This window comes from Acinonyx jubatus, chromosome E1, assembly GCF_027475565.1.
Source record: "Acinonyx jubatus isolate Ajub_Pintada_27869175 chromosome E1, VMU_Ajub_asm_v1.0, whole genome shotgun sequence".
Classification (NCBI taxonomy): domain Eukaryota; kingdom Metazoa; phylum Chordata; class Mammalia; order Carnivora; family Felidae; genus Acinonyx; species Acinonyx jubatus.
In genome coordinates, this window is record NC_069397.1 from 19149281 (window position 1) to 19171804 (window position 22524).

General features: G+C 55.1%; 1 protein-coding gene across 1 annotated transcript; it reads left to right on the plus strand.

Annotated features, from left to right (window-relative positions):
* Window positions 1–2355: 2355 nt before the first annotated feature.
* LOC106984393 (translation initiation factor IF-2-like) lies at window positions 2356–21430 on the plus strand. Its single transcript, XM_053212664.1, has 5 exons — window positions 2356–2517; window positions 2841–3202; window positions 17035–17268; window positions 18185–18468; window positions 19711–21430. The coding sequence occupies exons 1-5, from the start codon at window positions 2356–2358 to the stop codon at window positions 19767–19769; spliced, it is 1101 nt and encodes a 366-aa protein (XP_053068639.1). The 3' UTR covers window positions 19770–21430.
* Window positions 21431–22524: the final 1094 nt, after the last annotated feature.

A 22524-nucleotide genomic window follows, 5' to 3' on the forward strand; every position in this document is an offset into this window, starting at 1 on the left:
TTTTTAATAAGATTTTACGTATTTAGAAATTTTTTTTAAATTTAAGAGAGAGAGAGAGAGGGAGAGAACAAGTGGGGGAGGGGCAGAGAGAGAGGGAGGGAGACAGAATCCCAAGAATCCCAAGGAGGCTCTGTGCTGCCAGTGTGGAGCCCTACGCGGGCCCCGAACCCGCGAACCTGAGCAGAAACCAGGGGTCAGATGCTTAACCAGCTCAGCCACCCACGTGCCCCTAAATAAGATTTTATTTTTACACCCAATCTCTACACCCAACATGGGGCCCCGAACCCACCACTCTGACATCAAGAGTTGCATGCTCTGTTGACTGAGCCCCAGCCAGGCGCCCTGGTGGTATTTTTCAAGTTGTAGGAGATAACCATGAGTGGATAATGAAATAAATTTTAACAGCTTGAGAGCAGCATTTTTTTTTAAGGGAACAGACTAGGACCACGTAAAATTGTTTTGAGTATGTATGAATTGCTTCTTGAGCCGTTTTATATACATATGTAGATATTTCCTACCTTGAGGCATGACTGCAAGTTTGAAAGCCACTGCCTTGAGGCAGTGTCTCTGTAAAGTCGGTCCTTCCGGAAGGGGTGTTTTTCTGACTTACTGATTTGCATGCCACTGTCCCCATTTTTGTCATATCAGAATACCACTCATACTAGTATAGACTGAATACCTGGCTGTGAGTGGGCTCACTTTAACCATTTTTTGCCTAACCGTGACAACAGTATTTATGACACTGACATTGAAAAATACACACCACGTTTTTTGTTTGTTTTCAACCTAAAGCCATCTCACACGTGAGCACTGTGCTGGGGGACACTGGTTAAACAGCCTCAAGATGAAAGCGTTTTCTCAAAGTAAGGCTGGAGAAACTGAGACTCAAACCAGTCCCAGCCCCTCTCAGGGTCCCTTTCTGCCCTGTCCCACACTGCACGGCTTCCCTAGTTTTGGGTGTTGACCTTCCCACAGTGGCCTCCTCAAGAAGCAAAGGACAGCCCCTGTCTGCTTGTGGACTGGCTCAGGATCTTTCTGGGGATGTAACCCCCAGTGGAGGAGGCCAGGGCCCGGTATCTTAACTTTGTCTTGTGAGCTTTGTCCCCGGCACCAACTTGGCAGAATTTCCTTTCTAGTCCAGCTTTGATTCCATTGATGGGATTAGGTGCCCCCCACGGCCATGTGCTTTGATGTGGTCAGGGGGTAGCAGGGAGATTTCAAACTCGGAGAGCAAATCTTAATCTTCTGCAGGCGTCTCTGGGATCAGCGCTGGGGTAAACGCACTCCATCCCTGCCCTTTCATCCCCCCAGGGCACCAGCTCCTCCAGGCTCTGAGACCCAAGGGTTTGTCAGATTTAGAGAAAGCAATAAAAGGGGAAGAAAAAGCGCACGAACCCCAGGCCCCCTCTAGCTCGGGCAGCATCACCAGCAATGTCAGGGCATTTTCCTCTTTCTTCTCTTCTAATCCTGGGGCTCCCACAAAATGGGGAATTGCAGACCCTTGGGGCCAGTGGCTCATCCTGACCCGGCACCAAGCGCCTCTGCCTGTGCCTGGCTGCCATCTGCCCTCCATCCTTCCCAGAGTGACTCTTTCCTGGGAGCACCTGCTCTTGCAATCTGTCTGTCCTGCCCTGGAATCTTTCTGGCCTCAAGGTGGGGGAGGGGGTGGCAGCTGGCAAATTGAGCAGATAAACCACTCAACTTCCACTTCCACTTTTAAGGTATGTTTTGGGTTGGTGAGGACAGGAAAGAGAAGACAGGAACACAGCCAATAGCTGTATCAGGTCATAGACAGGTATTTCTCATTATTTTCTTTAAATCAGACTGCGAGGTTCCATCTGAGGAGGGGGAGGGGCGCTCAATCTCAGTGGTTATTTGGGCTTCTCCATCATTCCCTCTTACTCTCTCCTCCATGTTCCCAGGAATCCTGGCCATCTTGAGGATGGGCATCTTGGCAGAGGCCCGTGGATGCTCCAGAATGCTCAGATGAGACGCTCAGTTGTACTTCCCGATGTCCTGACTTCTAGAGAGAGTGGGGCAGCAGGTCCCCACAAAGGGGATTCCTCTGACTTCCAACCCCTTTCCAATCCTGGGAAAGTTCTCTCTGGGCTTCTCAGCTTTTCTCTACCACCCTTCTTCCCCACAGTCCCCCTAAAGGCGCTCGGGTTTTCAGAAAGCACAGCCAAAGAGGTTGTTTGCAGGCAACTGGAAGGGGGTAGGAAGAGGGCAGAAAACCCATTCACATATCAACAAAGCACGCTGCTGGTAACCCCGCTTGGCGCTTTACATTTATTATCATCTCGTTGGTTGACCACCAAAGCCCGAAGGAAACGCCAGGCGGGCTCCGGGTTCCAAATGGGGAGGTTGAGGCCCGCCGCAGGAGAGCTCCACCGGAGCAGCGTGGCCGGCAGGGGGCTCTCCGCGCCGGCCTTCGCGGGAGGACGCGCCGGCAGCCGCTCTGACCGGCCAGAGGAGGAAAAGGGAAAATTACTGGAGCTCGGGGGCGGGAAGGACTGCGTGACTGGGAGGAAGGCACTCGAAACTGTCGGGCCGCTCGCGTCCGGGCTCGATCCCCGGGGCGGCTCCGGCAGCCAGGCAGAGGGGCGCCCAGGCCACCCTCCCACCCCCGCCCGGGTGTCTTCCCGCGGGTGCCGCAGCCCGGAGCGGGTGCCGCGGCCGGGGGCGGTGCCGCCGAGGGGCGGGCGGAGGGCGGACCGGGGCGGGGCGCCGTCCGCTCGGCTCCGGGAGGCGGTGCGGGCGGGCGCTGGCCGCGTCCGCCCGCCCGGAGCCGCGGGGCGCGCAGCCTTCCTGATGTGTCACCAGCACGTGGAGCTAGCTAGGGCCGCGCGAGCGAGCGGAACTCCCCCAACTTTCGAGGGGTCTCGCCGCCCCGCTCCTCTCCCCCGCAGCGCCGGGCTCGCGCTCCCTTGGGGAGCGGGCGGCGGCGGCCCCCAGGTCCGGGCAGGTTGGGCGAGGCCGCGGCGCCCGGTCCGGCGCGCGCGCAGGGCTCCGGGACGTCGGGGCGTGGGGCCCGGCTCGCAGCTACTTCCCCGACCCCCGGCGGCGGCGGCGGCGGCGGCGGCGGCGGCGGCGGCCGGCGGCGGCGGAGCGGGCTCGGCGGTGCGGGAGGGCGCGGCCTGCGGTGGGAGGCGCCCCGCCTGGGGCTCGGCCCCGGCCCTGCGCCCCGCAGATCTGAGCGCAGGTAACTGAGGCGGCGCGCAGCTGGGCCTCGCGGGCGCGGCGTGGGATCGTGGCGAAGTTTCTCAGCGTGTAACTCTCGCGCTCTCGGCTGGCGTTGCGGGGTCGGGGACGGCTGGGTCCCTACACCTCCCCCACGCCCGGCACTGTCCCTCGGCCTGCGCCCGATGGCCTGGAGGCCGCGGCACCGAACGTCGTGTAACCCCTTCGTGGGCTGGTCTCGGAGCCCTCGGGCCGAGGTCGGGCGGGGCGGGTGCCTTCTTAGGCGGACACCGCTTGGGGAAAACCCGGAGCGTCGGCTGAGCAGAGCGCCTTGGAAAGCGGCGGTGGGATCCCGCCCGAAGAAGCCCGTCGGGGACGCGCCCGCACCCCGACCTCGGAGACGCGCGGGAGCTGAGGGCTGGGTCTTTGCGGGCGAGATGAGGGTGTCGGTTCAACTGGCCTACAAAGTCCCAGTCCTCGGCCCCCAGGACCGGCAGCTTCTCCGAGCTCCAGGCCGGCTCGGCAGGAGCTCAGCGCTCAGGCGGGAGTGTGAACTCCTGCCAGGGGCCACCTCCCGGGGCCACACTGGAGAGGGGGCAGCGAGGGGCCCACGGCGCGGGCTCTGTGGGCGGATTCGAGGGATCCCTGTGCTTCGCAGGAACGGTGGGAACGTGCTCAGAACTTTAAGTCGGTCACTATGTGCAATCGGTGTCAGGTCCGTGTTCTTCGGGTGGAGCCGGTTCCCGCCAGGGCGGACGTGGAGTGGAGTGGGGGGGGGGGCGGGGGGAGAGACAGCCCACCAGGGCTTGCCCTGCCCCGCTTTCCAGGGCGGCTGCCTTGAGCTTGGAAGTGGGGAGGATCACCCGATTTCTAGAGTTGCCCCCTGGGAGATGGCCCTGGATGTGGAGGTTTAGCCTCTGTGGAGGGGGACGCCCCTGCCCCTCCCTTCCACCACCCTTCCTTTAAAGGTACATCTTTGTGGGAGTGTCCTCTTGTTCCTTGATCTGTGCGAGGTAATGTTAACGGCTCTGAGTCCTCAAGTTTTATGCTGAGGCTCCCTTAAACCCTCTACCCGCTTTGCTTCTAGCCCCCCAAAAGAAAAGCTCCACCAGCCCCCAAGACTTCAGGTTTGCTGGGTGTTGGAACTTTCTGTTTGTTTTTGTTTGTATTGTGTTTGGGCTATCTTGGCCGTAGGGGCCTTGGAAAAACATTTGGGAACACACACCGCCAGGTGACCTGAACTGTGTGAAGGGCAAGTTGACAAAACAGGGCACCTTGGGCCTCCTTCCACCTGGCTTTGGAAAACTGGAGAGTTTTCTAGAAGCAGGGAGGAGGGTGAGGGAGAAAGCAGCCCAGCCGGGTTGACCCCTCTCTGGAAGTTGTGCAGAGACCCCATCTGGAAGGTTTCTCCACAGGCTTCTGTGGGCTTAGTGTAGAGTTGGCTCTGCGGGAACCCAGCGTGGCCTCTGTCCCTGTTTGGGTGGCCATGCAGGGGCCTGAACAGGGGTGAGGTATGTGGAGGGGAGCCCCATGTGCTGTGGGGTCACTGAGGCAAGGCTGGGCCTGTGGGTCCAGCGGTGGACAAAGCCTAGCACTGCAGCTGGCCTGCACTTCTCAGGGGGAGCTTTGTCCTGCAGGCTGCAGTCAGTGTTACGTGCAGATGCCACAATTATGGGAAGAAGTCTGTTGGTCATTTATCTAAAGGTGCAAGGTGCAAACTCTCAGTTTTGAGGCAGCATTGTTTTGGAGCGGGATGGTGGGAGCTTGGACTGGAGGCCTTGCCCTGTTTAAGGGAAAAGTGCTCTCTTTGGAGTACTGAACCAAGTTGGGAAAACAGATTTCTCCCTTTGAACCAATGCCTCTCCCGGCCCTGGGGATGCGTATCTTAAAGTAAATGAAGTGGAAATCTCCAGAATGTTATGTGGTCATAAAACATGCGCAGAACTGGGCTGGAGCGATGAGATGCGGAAAAGCTGGCAGAGTTGGCTGATTTGCACCCTCCCCAGAGGGGACAGACACGGGAATCAGGGACATAAATCCTGGGAACACGGGCATAAGGAGTCGTCGGTCGGTGTCCGTGGCCTCCCTGGCCTGGTTCAGGTGGCTGGCATTTCTCCCTCGGGCTATGCCCCATTCTCCAGGGCTGACCCGGGGTTTTAGGGATTTTTAGGAAATGCCCCAGTGCTTCATTTCTTCGGAGGAAGTGAGTGATTACGTTTTTCCTTGGGATTTTTCCTTTGTAAAATGTGACTGAATCAGCTACCCAGTGGGCTGGCCTGGCCTGGCCTCCAGCAGCTGATTTGTGCTTTGATTTAAGCCGTCGTATTTAGCAATTGTGCTTCGGTTGAGAGCCTTTTGATTTCGCTGTCCCCCTTTTGAATTCTTCTAGTTTTCCTGAAACTGGCGCCTCCTCTGCCCCTCCCCCCACCCCCTCCATCCCTGTAAGCCTGGTACCTCACTTGGTCGGGAAAGCGGCTTCCGGGGCAGGCCCTTGTGCCCTGGGGCCGGCTTCGGGAAGCTGGCTGGAGGGAAGGGTTTCAACCAGACCCCCAGGGAGACCCATGGAAGACTTAAAATCCAGCTGGACTCCTGGTCTTGCCTACTGGGAGGAAACCTGGATTCCCTCAACTCTTAAGTAGATTGCAGCCTGGTGAATAACCTTGCCCTTGTGGCTTTTTTTTTTTTTTTTTTTTTAAAGACAAACTAAATCCCAACCTATGAAAGATGGGAGATCCATTTTTGTTTAGCCGGATTGGATTGGCAAGGGAGGTGTTCGGAGAAGCCACCCCTCTCATCTCGGCTCCCAATGTCCTAGCAACTCCGGGAGTTCTGATACTTAGAAATACCTCTGGGGTTTCACAGGTGGCTGTGCCTCGGGGTGACCCAGGTCTCCTTCGGTGCACCTTTGCCCAAAGCCCAGCTTTTGGAACCGTTAGTGGAGGTCAGCATTCTGTCTCCTGCTTGGCGCTATGTGTGGCCCTCACTCCAGCACGGGGTGGATTTTCCTTCCAGCCCAGTTTGCGGCTCTCTGAGCACGATGGTGACTGTTTGGCCTGTCTTCATTCTTCTCCACAAAAGAACAGCACTCCTGCTCTGTGACAGGTCCCTGAAAGAGGTGTCCCGGAAGCAAGGGGCAGTCTGGGTTCCAGGAAGAGTTTTTCTTGAAGCGGCCTAGCGTGAGGGCCATGATAATGGACCCTGGGTCCCGAGGGGCTTGACTTGGAATCCTGACTGCCACTTGCCAGCTGAGCGGCCTTTGACAAGTAACTGCTCTGTGCCCGTTTCTTCCCCTCGTGAAGGAAGCTCGATACTACGATGTAGCGTTGTGTGTAGCGTTGTGGCGAGGCTGATAGGAAGAATGTAGATTCGTTGCCTGGCATAACACCAGTGGACCTTTGACTGGTCCTCGTCTCCTCGGCTCTCGTATTTGGAATCTACGTGAGTATACGCGTTGGTTGAGAAGGTGCAAGCGGAGTGACTTGAGACCTCAGGCTTGTGGTCTAGTGGGTTGGAAGGTCTTGTACGGGGGTCTGCCGTGTAGCCTGGGGCAAGTTACTTAACCTCCTGGGAACAGCAGCTTAGTGATCATAAGGTGGGGATGAGGTCTGGGAACCTCTTCCCCTGTCTCAGCCTTTCTTGTCTACTGACCGTGTGCCTGGGACTGGGCCGGGCGAGGGTTACGGCCGTGAGACGTGCACGATCCCTCGGCTGCCCACTGTGATTTGTACTCCGGTTCTGAGAGCAGCCGAGGGGTGTCGGGAGTCCTCTTGTGGCTGAGGCTCGGAGGGGAGGGGCTCCCCCAGCATCTGATGGCCACTTCCTGGTGCAGTAGGGCTTCCCAGGTTGGGAGCCGGCAACGGAGAGCTGTGGAACAGGCGGTGGATGGGGCTGGATTAGCCAGCACAGAGTAAAGTACCCCGGATGTGCACATGTGGCCACCTCGAACATCTGCTCAGCCATACACCCAGCCGCTTCGTGAAAGGTCCCCAGGAAAGGTGAATTGCCACAGCTTGGCAATGCCCATTCATTGACCCAGCGGGCATGCTAAGAGCAACTCTAGCGGGACCAGTCAAGCAGGGTACAAAATCAAAGTGGGGGTGGGGGTGGAAGGAAATAAGCTGATGTTCCAAAAAATGCTGCCGAGTATTCAGCCAGGAAATAAAAATCAGAATGTCGTTGGACTTCCTTATACTTTTTTTTTTTTTTAATGGCTCAGTGATGTTTTTATTTTGAATTTCAAACCAGTGAGTGAGAGAGACGGTGATCTTTCTCAGCGCTTTAGAGTCTTTAGGAGTCCCAACTGGCCGTGGGCAGTGGGCTGGGCTTGCAGACGGACCCAGAGCAGGTGACTTCTCACCCACTGCGCTGCTCCCTCCTCCCTTTGGCACGGTCTGGGGAATTTTGAAATCTGGGGAATTTTGAAATCGCCCTGTAGCCAGACCCCTTGTGTTTGCTGTCCAGGAGAACTGGAGAGGGAGGTGCTGTGTGGAAAGAACCATCGCCTGATTTTAATCTCTGCTCTGCCACTCTGGGCCTGAGAGCTCCCTTCTCTGTCAAGTGGGGATTGGACTGAATACAGCATACACCCCTTGTAGTCTTAACGTTGCTTCTATGATTCTGGGCCGGGAGGAACAGAGGAGGGCACAAGATTGGAACCTGGGGCTCTGGTTGGGAGGGGTGGGGAAAAGACTCGGAGATGTGCAGCTGGGAAATTTGGATCAGTCTGTGAAGACTTTGTGGTTCATTCTCATGAAACTCACTTCCTCTCACTGGATTTCTGCCCTCGGTTGTGTGTGGGGTTCAAGGGAAAAACTAGCCTCGCCTTCTTAATGACTGAGACTTTCATTCTGGTCTTCAATTTTCTCTTTCTCCATGTACTGTGTAAGGTAGATCTCCTCCACTCTCCTGAAAACGAGTAGAGTTACTGCTCATATGCTGTTGGCACCTGGCTTTCCTGGAGATTGGTGGAGGACAAAATCCATTCCTGCTGAAGGCAGGCATTGGGGAAAGGGAAGGTTGGAAACCAGGCTCTCCTGTGGACTAGCTGCGTGACCTTGGACCAGTGACGTGCCTTCTTGGGACTCAGTTTTCCTGGATGTGAGGATACACACCTACTTTGTAGGATCAGAGGATCACAAGAGAATACCTGTGTGAAAGGCCGGGTGCGTGGCAACAGGGAGTATACACAACTGTTCTCAAGTGACACCATAGTTCAACCCAGGGCCTGTAGGGCCAGTGAAGAAACCCCGGTGAGGTCAAGGAAAGATGACCTGAGGCTGGCAAGCTACTTGTTGGCTTAATATCTGGGGAGAAAATACTGGGAAAAAAGTTAAGTCCTTGTTGCTCTGTGTGTGTAGGGGTGGGGGGCGGGGGGGGGGCTGGCTTCTTGAGGGAGATATGCTGGGTACACCCTTGTGGAGGGGGTGTAGGGAGAAGTCCCAGACTCTACCAGGGGTGGGTTCATGCAATCACTGTGCTCCAGCTTATGTGAGGGAACAGGTCAGTGGGAGAGTGAGGACAACATTCTCTTGAACCCCTTCCTGTAGAGCTTGATGTTGTGGGTTTAAGAACATGAAAAAAAATGTCTTTTTTTTTGCTGTTGGAACTTTGAGGGCGATTAAACAGATACTTGGAACCAGGACTTGCATATGAGCAAAAAGTTAGTCTCCGACTTGCCTGGCCAGACCACTGTGTATCTGGGAAAAGTCAACCAGACCACTTGTTCCCAGCCGCGTAGTGTGGAGGGTTCACCCTCCCTTGGCCTGAGTCTTTTTCCCTCTCCCCCTGCCTCTCCTTCTCCTTCTGTGTCTGGTGATAGCAAGCATCCATTGTCACTCAGGTCTGGGCGTACACTAACCTTGGCCAAATCACTGAACGTTAAACCATCTGGCAAAATATCGCGTTTGGACAATGGGCCTTTTCTATATAGATGGGGATAGAGAGGGCAGTGCTGGATGCTGGAAAACCACTTAAGCATTGACAGTGGAAAGGGGCAGGGTCCAGGACCCTGACTTGAATGTAAGGGATGGGGCTGGGGGGGGGGGAGGGGAGGGGGCTGCTCCTTAAGATAGAAATAGGTTGGAGAACCAGCTCGGCCTGTTTCCAGCGCCCCAGTCGGGGAAGGGGCTACTGCCAACCTACCTTGGCATCCTCCCTTTCGTCCTTTCGGTGGATTTTGTTGTAATTAGACAAGTCGTGACAAATACCCCATTGCCCTTTGGGCTGGGGAGTTTTGAGGACTCCTGCCTGGAAACCCAGCCTCATTCACTTGGGAGCCATAATTAGGCAAGAGAACAGTTCTCGGGCCCTTGATTCAATAAAGACCCTTTTATGATGTTGGTTTTTCCCAGAAAAATAATACCACTTTGCCCCGTTTATTGCATTTAGATGTGTAATCATATTAGAGCTAAACAGCCCGGGGGACCGAAGTTACGTAGTTGGGGTTTTCACCAAAGCCTGTTACCGGGTCTTCAGAGGAAAACCGTGTCCTCGGGGGAAAAAAAAAAAAGAGAGAGAGAGAGAAGAAAAGAAAACGACAAGGAACATTTTTGAGGATTTTTCTCCCGTGGCAAAAAAAGAGTATATTTTCTTGCATCAGGGTGAGAGGTGGCCCGGGATAAAAACTAGAAAGTGAAACTAACTTGAGCGGCCCCTGTCAGTGCCGACGCCTGGTGCCCTCCGCAGCCCTGCCTGTGGCCAGGGCGTGCGTCCGCAGCACGGTCCCCTCCTTGTCGGACAAACGGTATTTATCAGATGGGTAGCGCGTGTCCTGCCGAGGGCTGGAGGAAATACCAGAGAGGATGCCTGTGTCCCCTCCAGCAGGAGTCGTGGTGCCCCAGCACGTCTGCACCACGGTGGCAGGGCTGCGGGCGCTGGTGCACACAGGTGTAAGTTCTCTGCCTCCCCAAGCCCCTCCCCGTGAGGGCAGTCAGCCGTGACTAAATATAGTCCTGGAGGTCTCAGGCAGCTTTGGTTGGCTGGGACGTTTTGCGTGGCTCCGCCCACCGTCGCTGGCCACGCCTTCCAGGCAGTGGGCCCCGGGAGGGTTGCCCTTCCCCTGGCCCTCTAGCGTGCAGACCCCCATCTACACAAGCGTCCCCTCTTACCTTCTTACCCCAGACATTTTGTCGGGCTAAACACATTTCCCAATCGGAGTAAAATCCCTCCTAGAAATCTGCCAGTGCCGGGTTAGGCAGAGCTCATGAGTGGAGTCCAGAACCTCTTTCCCAATTTGGGGTGTAGAAATCTCAGGCCATGGGGAAATTTCTGGGAGTCATTTGTAGGAGTGCTCTATGAAGAAACAAGAGGGTATGACATTTCAGGAGGCTGAAACCCTGTTGTATTAAAGGGGGTGGGGGATCCATTTAATTCCCCCACTTAATTCCCCATCAGGACAGCTGATGGGACTTATTGCTGAAATATTTTTCAGATATCACCCTTTAATGCAGAAGCACTGCGTTTTTGTAGATGATTCCACTGTTTATACGTAATGTGTCTGGAGATAGTCTTTCATAATGTTTGCGGGTTTTTGGTATTTTAAACTTTCTGGATGTTTTACACTCTTTGGAAGAAGTGCTGTTACATTACATATACATACAAATAATATTTGCTTTTGCTTCTCCAAAGGAGTGTAATTAGAACATCTGAAACCAGATAACCCAATTAGTGCATTTTTCTAATTAGCTGTTACATTATTTTAGATTTCCAAGTGGAAAATTATTTTAGAGATGAGATAAATTATTTTAGATTTCCAAATGGAACTTGGGCTGCAGGGAGGTTCTGAGCAAGCACACAAAGAGGAAAGAAATCATGTGTTTTCAGTTTTGGCTACGACCCCCTCACTTGCTCCATGCAAAACACCTTGTGAACCTGCCCATCAGGCAGCAACAGTGCGCAGACAACAGTTTTATTTTCCTTGACTCGGATCAATGAAGTTGGAAAGATTGTTCATCTGTGTCAGCTTCTCTCTGCTCCTGCCACTGGAACAGGTAGATGAAAGCAGGGTTTAAGTACCACTGTTTTACATTTGTCGGCAATGATGTTAGTGGCTGTTCTCTGGGGGAAAAAACTCTGGTGATGGTTCATTCAGTTCGTATTTTCTGCATGCCTTGAGTGTGCTTGCTTTGTGCCCTGTGGCCATGGGGCCGTCTGCAGGGATGGGGACCTGCAGCCAAGACCAGGGAATGGAGCTGGGACCCAGCTTTTGTACTCTGTGGCTGTTACTGGTGCCGGCCCACAGTCCTTGCCCCAAATTCTGAACTACCCCCCCCCCCCTAAAAAACAAAAAACTGAAAACCAAAAGTTTGTTGGTAGAACTCATTTCATGGGAAAACCTGACCCAAACTGAGGTGAGACCATTAGAGTCTATTTCTCTTGGGGAGTGTGAATATCCAATGGGTTTCACTGAGTGATAGGAATGTGTTTAATTAGGGGTGTTGCAAAACGTGGTATGTATACCTCATTACCTTTTTATTTTTGATTGATTGATGTTTTAATGTTTGTTTATTTTTGAGAGAGAGTGCGAGCAGGGGAGGGGCAGAGAGAGGGAGACACAGAATCCGAAGCAGGCTTCAGGCTCCGAGCTGTCAGCACAGAGCCCGACGCAGGGCTTGAACCCACGAACCATGAGATCATGACCAGAGCCAGAGTCAGACGCTTAACCCACTGAGCCACCCAGGTGCCCCAACATAGATTCTTCTTTCCCCTACTGTTAGCTGAGCCGTCTGTATGCCTTCTCTCCTTGTCTTGCTTTCCTCCCCTGTGGAGTCTCCCTTAAGAGATAAAATTTGTGACTCTGATGGCACAACCCACGCCCAGCTTTGGCTCCTCCAGATGGTCTGGAACTGTGGAGGAAAGGAGGGCGCTGCCTCCCTGGACCAGCCTCATTAGCGGGAGTGGGTATTTGTGTGGACAGATGCTTTCAGGCTCTGGGCCAGCCTTGCCCAGGGGCACTTGGGCCTCCACCCACTGATGAGTTTTGGGGGGGCTGAGCCAACCCCAAGGCATGCTGGCCAGTCGGCATCAGGCCAGGCAGGGCTGGGGAGTTTGTTGGGCATGGGGAGGGAGCTGAAGGGGTGAGTGTAAGCATTTAGGAGCTGAGGTGTTCTTAGCAAAAGAATTTCTGGCCCAGAGACGTTGGTTATCGTAAACCTGGAGACTCTGATGGCTGAGTTTCAGGTCTCCTGGCTTTGTTCATCCCAGCCTGTGAACAGCCGGTGAGGGTGGGTGGGGCCAGCGAGTCCAGGAAGGCCTTCTGCTGCCTTAAAGGCTGCAGTCCAGCTGTGCCCTCGGGCTCCCACCTCCAGAGCAACTGTCCTGGGGCTGACTGGGTAGGTGTTGGAAGGAGGCCCCACGGAGACCACTCCCCTGAGTTGGGTGCTGGGAGCACCAGCATCCCTCTTCCTGCCCTACCCAGCTCCCTCTTCAGGGAAACTTGGCCCCTGACTCAAGCATGCTTGGCCTCTCCAGGCCCCGGGGCCAGACCGTCCCAGCCAGCCCCTGCCGCAGGCCCCGGCATCCCTGTCTGCCCAGTAGCTTCTCTGGAGGAGGGGTTCCCCCAACACATCTTGGGACTCTTGCCCTCTGCCTGACCACTTCCTTCCCTCGTTGGGTGGGACTGGCACATTCTTTTCTTTCTAAAGCAAATTCCAAACAAGGGCTGATAACTCTGGTTGGCTTTCTTTTCCTTCCATCATGGTTTTGTGGGTTGCTGGCTATTTTAGGGACTTCAAATTCAGAGTGGAGCCTCCTCACTCTGCAGCTCCTCTGGAGGCCCTGATGGCTTTTCACCCCCCAAGGGGGGGCGGCCAGGCCCGTGGTCATCAACGTGCGATCAGCACAGGCCAGGCTCAGGGAAGGCCCGAGGCCCAGGAATGGATGCGCTCCGCTGCTAGCCACGCCCAAGTGGGTCATTTTCACGCACCTGGCAGGGCAGGTGGGGGTTGGGGGGGGGTCCTCTAGCCACTACCTGGGGCCCCAACCTCACCTCATTCTTGAACAGCGGGGCCAGACGCCACCTGTCCTGTGGTGAGTAGACGGCCTCGAGCGGTGCTTCTTAAACTTGGGTGTCCCCCGAGCATCGAACAAGGAGCCTGTCATACAATGCAGACTGGGGCCCTGGAGCCAGCATTGGTAATCCGTGCGTGTGACTGGGTGTCCGTGGTTTCAGGACCGTGCTGCTGGGAGGCCAGTAGGTGAAGCAGCTTCACAAGTGTGGAGTCGGGGGCAGCAGGGAGAAAGAAGGGGCCGGGGGGCCAGAAGGGTCACCCAGAAGAGGTGAGCTGAGTCTTGAGAACACAGCGGGGAATGGGTAACAATAACTCACTCCACTTGAATGCTCTGCGCGGGGTATAGTCCTCAGCCTTTGAGAGGAATGAACGTCTTTAATCCCGTGAACCAGGTGGTCACCTTGATCTTGCAGAGGAGCCGACTGATGCCGAGGGTTACATAGCTTATCAAAGGTGCTGGGTCTCACCCCCTTACTCTACTCCACTGGACTGGGGCCAAGGCACCCCATTCCCCCCGTGTGAGCAGGACCAGCTCATACAAACAGGGTTGGGGCTTATGCAGTCGTGCTGTTGAATGGTTCAGAGGGTCTTGTTCCTAGCGTGTGGGGGACAGATTGGGTTTTGCGGGGGGGGGGGGGGGTATGGCCGTGATCTTGGTTAGGGCAGAAGGCGGCCAGTGAGGGGACCATTGTGATAACATAGCTGGGAGAGAGTGAGGCTATAGCCAGGCAGCAGCTGGGTTTCTGGGCACACGGTGCCTCAGCCTGAACAAGGACTTGCCGTCTGACCCTGGACCGACCCCCACCCTCCAACACTTTCCAGCCATTCTTCCGAGAGGGAAAGGATTCTCGCTGTCTCTGGCGACTTCCAGGGGGCCTGGGGTCTGCAGGGAAGGGGAAAACTACTTGGAGAGGGTGATATACGCTCCAAGTGAAGCTCGGAGTGAAGTTCGCCGAGTGATATACGCTCCAAGTGAAGTTCGGAACTTTCATTCTCCAAGTGAAGAGATAATGGCACCAGGGCTGTCTTCCGTGAGTTAGGCTCTCGTGGTGGCAGGGCCACCTATGCTCTGAGAGGCTGCCTGTCGCGTAGGCACGGCCTGACTGGTGACAGGCCCCCAAGGGGTGGGTGCAGGTCGGCCTGGGTGGGGCAAGCTCCCAGTGGCCAGCTGGGCAGGTTCCAGCTGAGCTGGGGCCCTCGGTGGAATGGCCTGGCTTCAGGGCACAAGTGAGCCACCAATGGGTGGCATTCCACAGATGGGCGGCATTCTGGACCGTGAAGTTCACAGGAGTCAAAGGTCCAGGGTCGGGGGTTTGGGGGGGGAGCCTCTGCTGCCCTGGAGGCCTGTCCGGCCTGGTCCGTAGAGAAGGACTGTAAACGAGGCTCTGAATCTGGAAGCCCCTTTCATCCTCCCGTAAGAAAAAAAAAAAAAAATTGGTCACCACCCTCTTCCTTCTTGGCCACTTTCTGACCATCCCCTCACCCCACCCCCTGTTTCCTCCAGCCTGCACTTCCCCACGGAGCCTGTCAGGGGTTGATTCGAATCTGAAAACCATCCGGGACACCCCAGCCATCTTTGCCCACCGCAGGCTGTTTCTGTAGGGGGTTGGGGACCTGTGTTCCTACTTAGGCCCACCTGACGCTGTTGCCTCTTGTAGAGCTCACCTCTGATGAAGTGGGCAGGATGGGCACGGGGAACGCTGGACTGAGGTCCCCGTTCACACGGCAGCCCCCCCACGGCGTGCTGGGTCTCAGGGTTCACCCTCACGCCTCCTGCCACGGACAGAGGGTCCGTGTCCGCCGGCTTTTCATGTCCCTTGCCTCTTACGCAAGAGAGCAGAAATTCTCTATGTTCTGAAAGGGGAGAGCTGCCGGAAGCTTTGTTCTTTTGGGCCCATTTTAGAGACAGGGTAACCGAAACCGTGACTGCCGGCGGGAAACAACCAGAGCTCAGTTCCTGCTTCCCGTTAGAGTCTTGAGTCTTTCCAGTTGTTCTTCAAGAGGGCTTCCAGAGCCGAGCAGCTCTCCCCCCAGGTTTCCTGACACCCCCAGCCCCGGTCTCCACCCCACCTGGTCCCGGCCTGGTCTCTGAGGAAGCCTGGAGCCGACTGTCTTGTTTTCACATGCCGCTTGAGGCCCGTGACTGCCACTCAGTTTCTCAGGAGCTCAGTCTCTCTGCAAGGTGGGCGTCCGTGCCCCCCATGTGAAGACACGGGCCAGATGACCCTTCTCCCGGGTCTTCCTGCGTTCCCCAGCTCTTGGGACTGCCCTCGTCCACTTACGATTCCTTTCCATTCCGGTCCACGGCCCTCCCTGGGCAGAAAGCACTTGGGTGAGAGTTGGCTCTGGGTGCAGCAAAGGCTGGTCATTCCTGGGTGTGCCATGGGGCCAGTGAGGCTGGCCACCGGCCAGGCCAGGCACTGGAGAAATTGTGCCGCGGTGGAGACCTGGTGGCTGCCCTACCCGCCACAGAGCGTTCAGGGCCCCCTGGGATGTGGGCCAGTGTCGGGTGAGGGGACCCTCCACTCCACCTCGGCTCCCCTGGGCTGGGCGGGTTGACTGCCGACTTACCTGGAGAGAGTTCAAAGACAGCAAGAAAAATGAGGGACTTTCAGGGGCAGCTGTGTTTTCTGACTCAGTCATAATGCCCCTAAAAATCCTTATTGTTCTTGCAGTGTGCATCGGGCAAGCAGCTGCCAAGCCACCCCTTACCCACCTGGCCGCTCCGGGACAGGAAGGGCTTCCCAGGGTCAGATTGGGATGTCCTCCCCCATCCTCTTGAGAGCGAATCATTAAAACAATGCTGTTGGGCCGATGCATTGATTTACATATATTTTTTCCTTTTTTTTTTTTTTTTTTTTTTTGGTGGAGGATTGGGGAGGGCTGGGCATTGAGATAGTCCTGCCCAGATTGGAACTCAGAAGAATATAGGGTCTCCCCAGTTTGTGTGCAGTAAGGGTTCAGAGGACCCCAGCTGCAGGTGCAGGGCCCAAGGAGGGGTGTCTTAGGGGCAAGCAGCAGTGTGGGGCTTGTGGGATGCCCACCTTTCCTGAGAAGTTAGAACTGTTTAGGGGCAGGAGGGGAGAAGGCACCTGGGCAGGAACTTGTACTGTGTTTTATTTATCTTGAGAGAGAGAGGACGTGTGCACCAGTTGGGGGGGGGGGGGAGTGCGGGCAGAGAGAGAGACTCCCAGGCAGGCTCTGTGCTGTCAGCTCAAAGCCTGACTCACGAACCGAACCATGAGATCATGACCAGAGCCGAAATCAAGAGGCAGACGCTTAACCGGCTGAGCCACCCAGGCGCCCCTGAGCTATGCTTTAAAACCGAGGGAGCCTCAGCGAACTCCCTGGGAGCATTACCTGGCCATTTTGAAAATACCCTCCCAGTGGATTCAAGTTCACCCCCCCCCCCCCCCCCCCCCCCCGCCCAACCAATCCCTGCCATGCCCCCGGAGCTTGCTTTTTCTTGGCTGGATGTTCTCTATCCCTGTTTCACCTCCTGCGGCTCCCCGCTTCTCAGCAGGTAGCCCTGTCCCCACCTTTACCAGCCTACCCCACAGGTATTTTGGCTGAGCCGAGGCCTTGTCTTGGGTGGGTTTAGGGGTTGCGTGCTGGGGGATGGTCAAGAAGAAATACCAATTTGTGACATGTCCGGCTCAACCCAGGAATGCCAATTCGCAAAACTGTCACCAGATCCCAAAGCACCAGAACCTTCCCCCCACAGCTAAGGCCTGCCCATAGATGGACAGGGAGGTGAACAGGCAGCAAGCAGGACCCTCTGGTCCACCCCAGGACTCATCAACCTCATGTGTCAGCAAGGGAAATGAACCCTCTAGGTATTTCTTAGGTTTCTAGGTACAGACTTACAAGCCCTCGTCACTGGAGAAGATGGCTGTTTGCAGGACCCTGACCACGTGATCATCCTTCTGGCCAGCCTTCCTCCTTCGGGCCCCTTACTCCCGGGCTCTGGTCATCCCAGCCATGCCTCCATACCAGCCCTGCCAGAGACCGTTTTTAAAGGGCTGGGTCTGCTCAGGAGCGTCCGCATTAAGATCTGCCCAGGAGAAGGGACAACTTCAAGGTAAAGGTTAACAGGTGGGGGTGGGGGGGGGCATGGAGTGATGTTTATCCCTTCTTGGTAAGAGGTGGATGGGTCTTTCAAGAAATGAGATTCTCACCACCTACCGTGGACACGGGATGATACATTATTCCTTATAGCTAAGCATTTGCTACCTCTAAATCAGCTCTCCGGCCCTGAGGCCCCTTTGCCCTGCCACCCCCACCCCCCGCCCAAACTCCTTGTTCCTGAGTGTGTTCCTTGTTCCTTACCCCAGAAGCTTGCAAAATAAAACAAAAAAAAAAAGTCAATTTTGTACAAAAGGAAATACGTGAAAAATAAAACTGAATACTGTTTCCCCCCCCAACTGTAATAGAACTGCCTTCCACCATAGAGCATTTCAAAATACAGGAGGATGAAAAGGCTCACAGAAACGCCCATACCTAGACAGAACGTCTGCTAATAAACAGATCCTTCCAGCGTTTTTCCCCCATGCGCGTATACCCCCCACCCAGTTAGCGGGATTGGGGTTTTTTTAAAGGCGTGAGGCTCGCAACCCGTTTGAGCAATGGCCCTGTGCTCTTGGGAGCTACAGTCTCTCTTTTCTTCTTGCCAAGTGGGACGGGCAGGAGCTCGCCCACAGCCAGGAAGCCCGGAGCTGTCAGTGGTGGGTACTGGAGCCACACTAGGTCTCTCTTCTAAACTGAGATGGATGGAGTTGGTGAGGAGGCTGGAAATGCAGGCTTTGTCCTCACTGATCTCTAAGTGGGCTGCCGCACGGCTTCTAGACTCTGGTCGCGCTCGGAATCTGGGGAGCGTTACAAACACGTCAGGGCCTGCTTGCTCCCCAGCAAGGCCAGTTGGATCTGGGTGGCCAGGGATAGGGGAGCACCCAGGGACTGGTCTCTTGGTCTTCTCTTCCTCGGGTGATTCTGTTAAGCATCCAGAGAACTCTCCGGCCACGCACCCACGAGCTAGAGATGGAAGAGATTCTGGCAGCCCGGCCTTCAGAGCCTGATCGAGGAGATGTGACCATTTGCAGTTGGCAGAATTTCACGTCCATTATTTTCTCTGCCGCTCAGAGCCCTCTTTTGATCCTCATTCTACGGATGGAGGGAGTGAGGCAAAAGCGATCAGGAGACTCGCTGGGAGACACAGCCAAGGATAGGGCAGCGCTGGGGTTCGGTGCTGCAGCCTTGGACTCCCGCTGCCAGTGCTCTTTCGGTAATAAGTATTTATAATTAGTATATGGTTTTAACAAGCGTATCATAACGCTTTGGTCATCCAGTCCCGGGAGGTGAGTGGGTGGGTGCTGCTGTCTCACGGAGCATGGTGGGTATCTGCATCACAGAGAGGCTGGTCTCCCTGATGTGAGTGCTCCCAGCCAGCCTGGACCCACAGCCGCCCCAATTCAGCCCTCCGTTGGCCTAGAATCCCAGCCCTGGGCAGGGCAAGATTTAACCTCATTTTCAGAACACATCAGCCGTGTGGCCTAGGTGACAGCTGGCGGGTGGCTGAGGCCCCTGGTTCCCTGCTCCCGGCCTGGACAGAGGTATCTAGGAAGGCACACAGCCTGCATGGGGCTTGCTCATCTGGGCCCTGCCCTGAGCTGGCAGCCCTCAGGGTCAGGACCCCCTCCGGAGGTGCCTACGTCTCCGGAAGCCTGTCCCTGCCTCTCCTCCTTTCCCTACAGAGCTAGACTCCAGGAGCCTGGCCTGAGGGCCACCTGGGCAGGCTGCCAGTGCAGGGGACTCACGGGCAGGCGCATGGCGAGCTCCAGGAAGCCGTCAGCTGTTCCTAGACCAGCCTGCAGAGCTGGACGGCCAGCCTGCCTCCAACATGAGGGGTGGAGCCAGGAACTGAGAACACTGCTTTCCCAGAGCCTAGCTGGGCCAGGCCCACGGGCTTTCTCGGGCGCTGAGGGCCTGAGCCTTGGCCACACCTTCCCTTGTTGGCCTTGGCTCTCTCTCCCTCGGTCTGTCTTCCCCCTGCCCGCCACCAGCTATTCCGAGGCAGAGTATACGCTCTTGGCAAGGCCGTCCATTTAACCTGCTTCCCAGAAAACAGGATGGTTGGGCAGGCAGACTCAGCCAGCACCTTGGTGGGAAACAGGGCGGTGGACCTCAGCTCAGGCTTTTCTTGCCCGTACTCCTTGGGGGCCAGGTTGGGAGGTAGCCCTAAGCTGCCTTGGCTTACCTGGGTCAGAAATAACCTCAGTTCAACTCACAGCCAGGCAGAGGCAAGAGCTTTGAGCTCCTGGAGCTGGGGAGAGGGGAAGGATAAGCCTTGGCCCAGGAGTCTGATCAGGGGTCACTTAGCTGGGAGCCTTGGGTAAAGCCCCCCATCTCTGAGTCTGTTACCTCATTTGTTTGATGGGCATAAGAGTGCCCTTTAGAAATGTGTCTGAATACAAGGCTTCCGAATGCAAAAATGAAGTCGTTGTTTCCCCCTTCTCTCCCCTTCCAGGAGGACACTTCCACAGAGAACCCTGGGAGATGTCTGGCACAGAGAAGATGCTCACTTAATGTAGGTGCACTGCTCCAGAAGTGAGGTCTGGGTCTCAGTGTGTCGGAGGGTGCCTTCCGTCCTTATCTCTACAAAGGTGACCTTTCCTTCCGCTTCCTCTCTGGCTGCCCTGCCCTGGCCGGACCCCATAGGGATCGTGGTTCTGGCTTGAGACGCTGCATTCCTCTCTGGCCGGGCCCGCCGAGACCCAGAGCCCAGGGAGGACTCCTTCCCCTCCTTGATGCTCGTCCTGCAAGTCCAGACGCCGTCAACTCCAAGGCGTTCCCTCTGGGCCCGGGCCAGAGTAGCTGCGGCCGAGCTCCTCCCTCCCCCGCCAGCCTCCTTGGGTGCAGACAGCCCAGCACAGGCAGGAAGGGCCTTCTGTTTGCCTTGGCTGGTGGGGAAGAGATTAGTGCTCGCTTTCTGTTTGGACTCTTGTGTCTAACTAACAGGCAGGCCCGTGACGTCGAAGCAAAGCACACTTGAGCCTTGAATGAGTTTGGGCCCTGTTCCTGAGGCCCGGCCACTGCAGAGGTGTCTGGAGGTAGGAAGGGGTGATAACACCACCCCTTGGGTATATGGAGAAATGTAATGGCCGTCTGTCAGCTGTCCCTACCCAGAGTCCACGGCCCTTACTTTGGGTAATGCCTCCTCAGAAGACCACTTCTCCCCGACCTCTACTTTAGAGGCAAGCATGGATCCCCGGACACACGTGGAGACTTCCCCTTGGTGGTTTTGCAGCAGCTACAGGGAAAGAGGCATTTGCTTTTTTGTGGGATTTGCCAGGCTGATGGAACTGCTGGTGGCCCTCCTGTTCTCTGCTTGAGGTCAAAGCCAACAAAGAAGAGAAAGCTCAGAGATGGAGAGAATATGCTGTGCAGATATCCATAAGCCCCTGGATTGAGCCATGCCTGAAGCTAACTCTACTCCTGGATTAACCCGATTATATGAGCCAATGCATTTCTTCTGTGCTAAAATTATCCCAAGTGGGGTTTCTGTCATAGAAAGGAGCCTAATAAAACAGTGTTTTTCTTTGGTCTCATTAAGAAAAAAAAATCAACTCTGAGGCATACTTTGCATGCAATAAAATCTACCCATTCGAAGTGCTCAAGTCCTAAATTTTATCCAATGTGTACACCCTGGTAACTACCACTGCAGTCGAGATGTAGAACATTTCAAGTTCTTATTCCCCTTTATAGTCCTTTACCCTGAACAACCACTGACCTGCCTTTGTTGTAGAGATTAATTTTGCCTTTCTAGAACTTCATATAAATATTATCATTTAGTGTTTACTCTTCTGTGTCTGGCTTCTTTTATTCAGCAGGTCTTTGAGATGCACCCATGTTGTGTGCCTAAGTAGTTCATTCCTTATTTCTGGGAAGAATTCCACCGTATGGATGTGCCACAGTTGGCTTAGCCGTTTATCCGATGATGGACATTTAAGCAATTTCCAGATTTTGACTATCACGAATAAAGCTGTTTTGAACATCGGGGCGCCTGGATGGCTCAGTCAGTGAAGCATCGCAATCTCTGCTCAGGTATGAACTCAACGGTTTGTGGGTTCCAAGCCCCGTGTTGAGCTCTGTGCCAACAGAACAGAGCCTGCTTCGGATTCTCTCTCTCTCTGCCCCTCCCCTTCTCGGGCTCTTTCTCAAAATAAATAAACTTAATTTTTTTTTTTAATAAGCTGTTTGGACATTGAACGCAAGTCTTGGTGTGTGCCTATGTTTCCATTTTTGTGCCTAGACATCAGTCTCATTTTACAGCGGAGAAGACTAAGGGTCAGAGAGGTAGAATGACTTACCCAAGGTCACACAGCTGATGGGTCCTGCGGCTTGCACGGGGAACACGAGTAGGGCAGTTACGTCGCGCAGGTATCTGGGTGTTCCTTAATAAATGACCTTGGACTGCTTGGGTTGGGAGCTCGTGGACTCTTGTGCTCAAGAACGTCGTGGCCAGGAGGGACGGTCAAGATGAGTTACAGCCGTGTTCCTCACCTTTGTGTGGCCCTTGTTTTTCCCCCTGTGGATTCCACCGTTAGAGATTGTATCTCAAACAGACTGCATTCAGGAAGGCAGACTCTGCTTCCCCAAACATAAAGATGCATCCAGAACTATATGAGCTGACAATCACTGAGCAAGCTTGTTTGAAGATTTACAGTTGAAATTGCTCCGGCCCAAACTGGAGACCTGATTTTTTGGGCTCGGGACCAATCACGGAGCCGTCTCAGAAGTCGCAGGATGACAAGTGGGTAAGCCCTTAGTCCAGCCTCTCCTCTCACAGGTGCTCCCGCCCAATCTCTGCCTTCTGGTCTTCTCCTACTGAGGTCAGCCCTTGGAGGTCAAGTGCCTGTTGTGAATGCAACAGGGGTCAACTCCCTAGATCCAGACTCAGGGTCATCCCTAGGTCCAGCTGTCTGGAAGCCAGATGCATCTTTGGGCCTTCCTCTCCTTCAACGGAGCCACCTGCACTGGGAGTCCTGGCTCATACAGCTGAGCCAGGACCTCACCCTTCAGCGAAGCTTCTCCCAAGTTCTCCAGGCAGTCAACGAATGGCCAGTCCAGTTCACCTCCAGGGAGGCAGGGACAGCCACTGCTAAGTGTTTTACAAGCATGATCTCATATCCTCTCAACAACCCTAGGGGAGGTACTGTTGTCCTCACTTTACTGTGAGGGAAACTGAGGCACAGAGCTGCAGCTGTATCACACCTGGAATGTGGGTGCCTCGCATGTATCTTGTGTGCCCCTGAAGATTCTATCTGCCTCCTGTGCACCA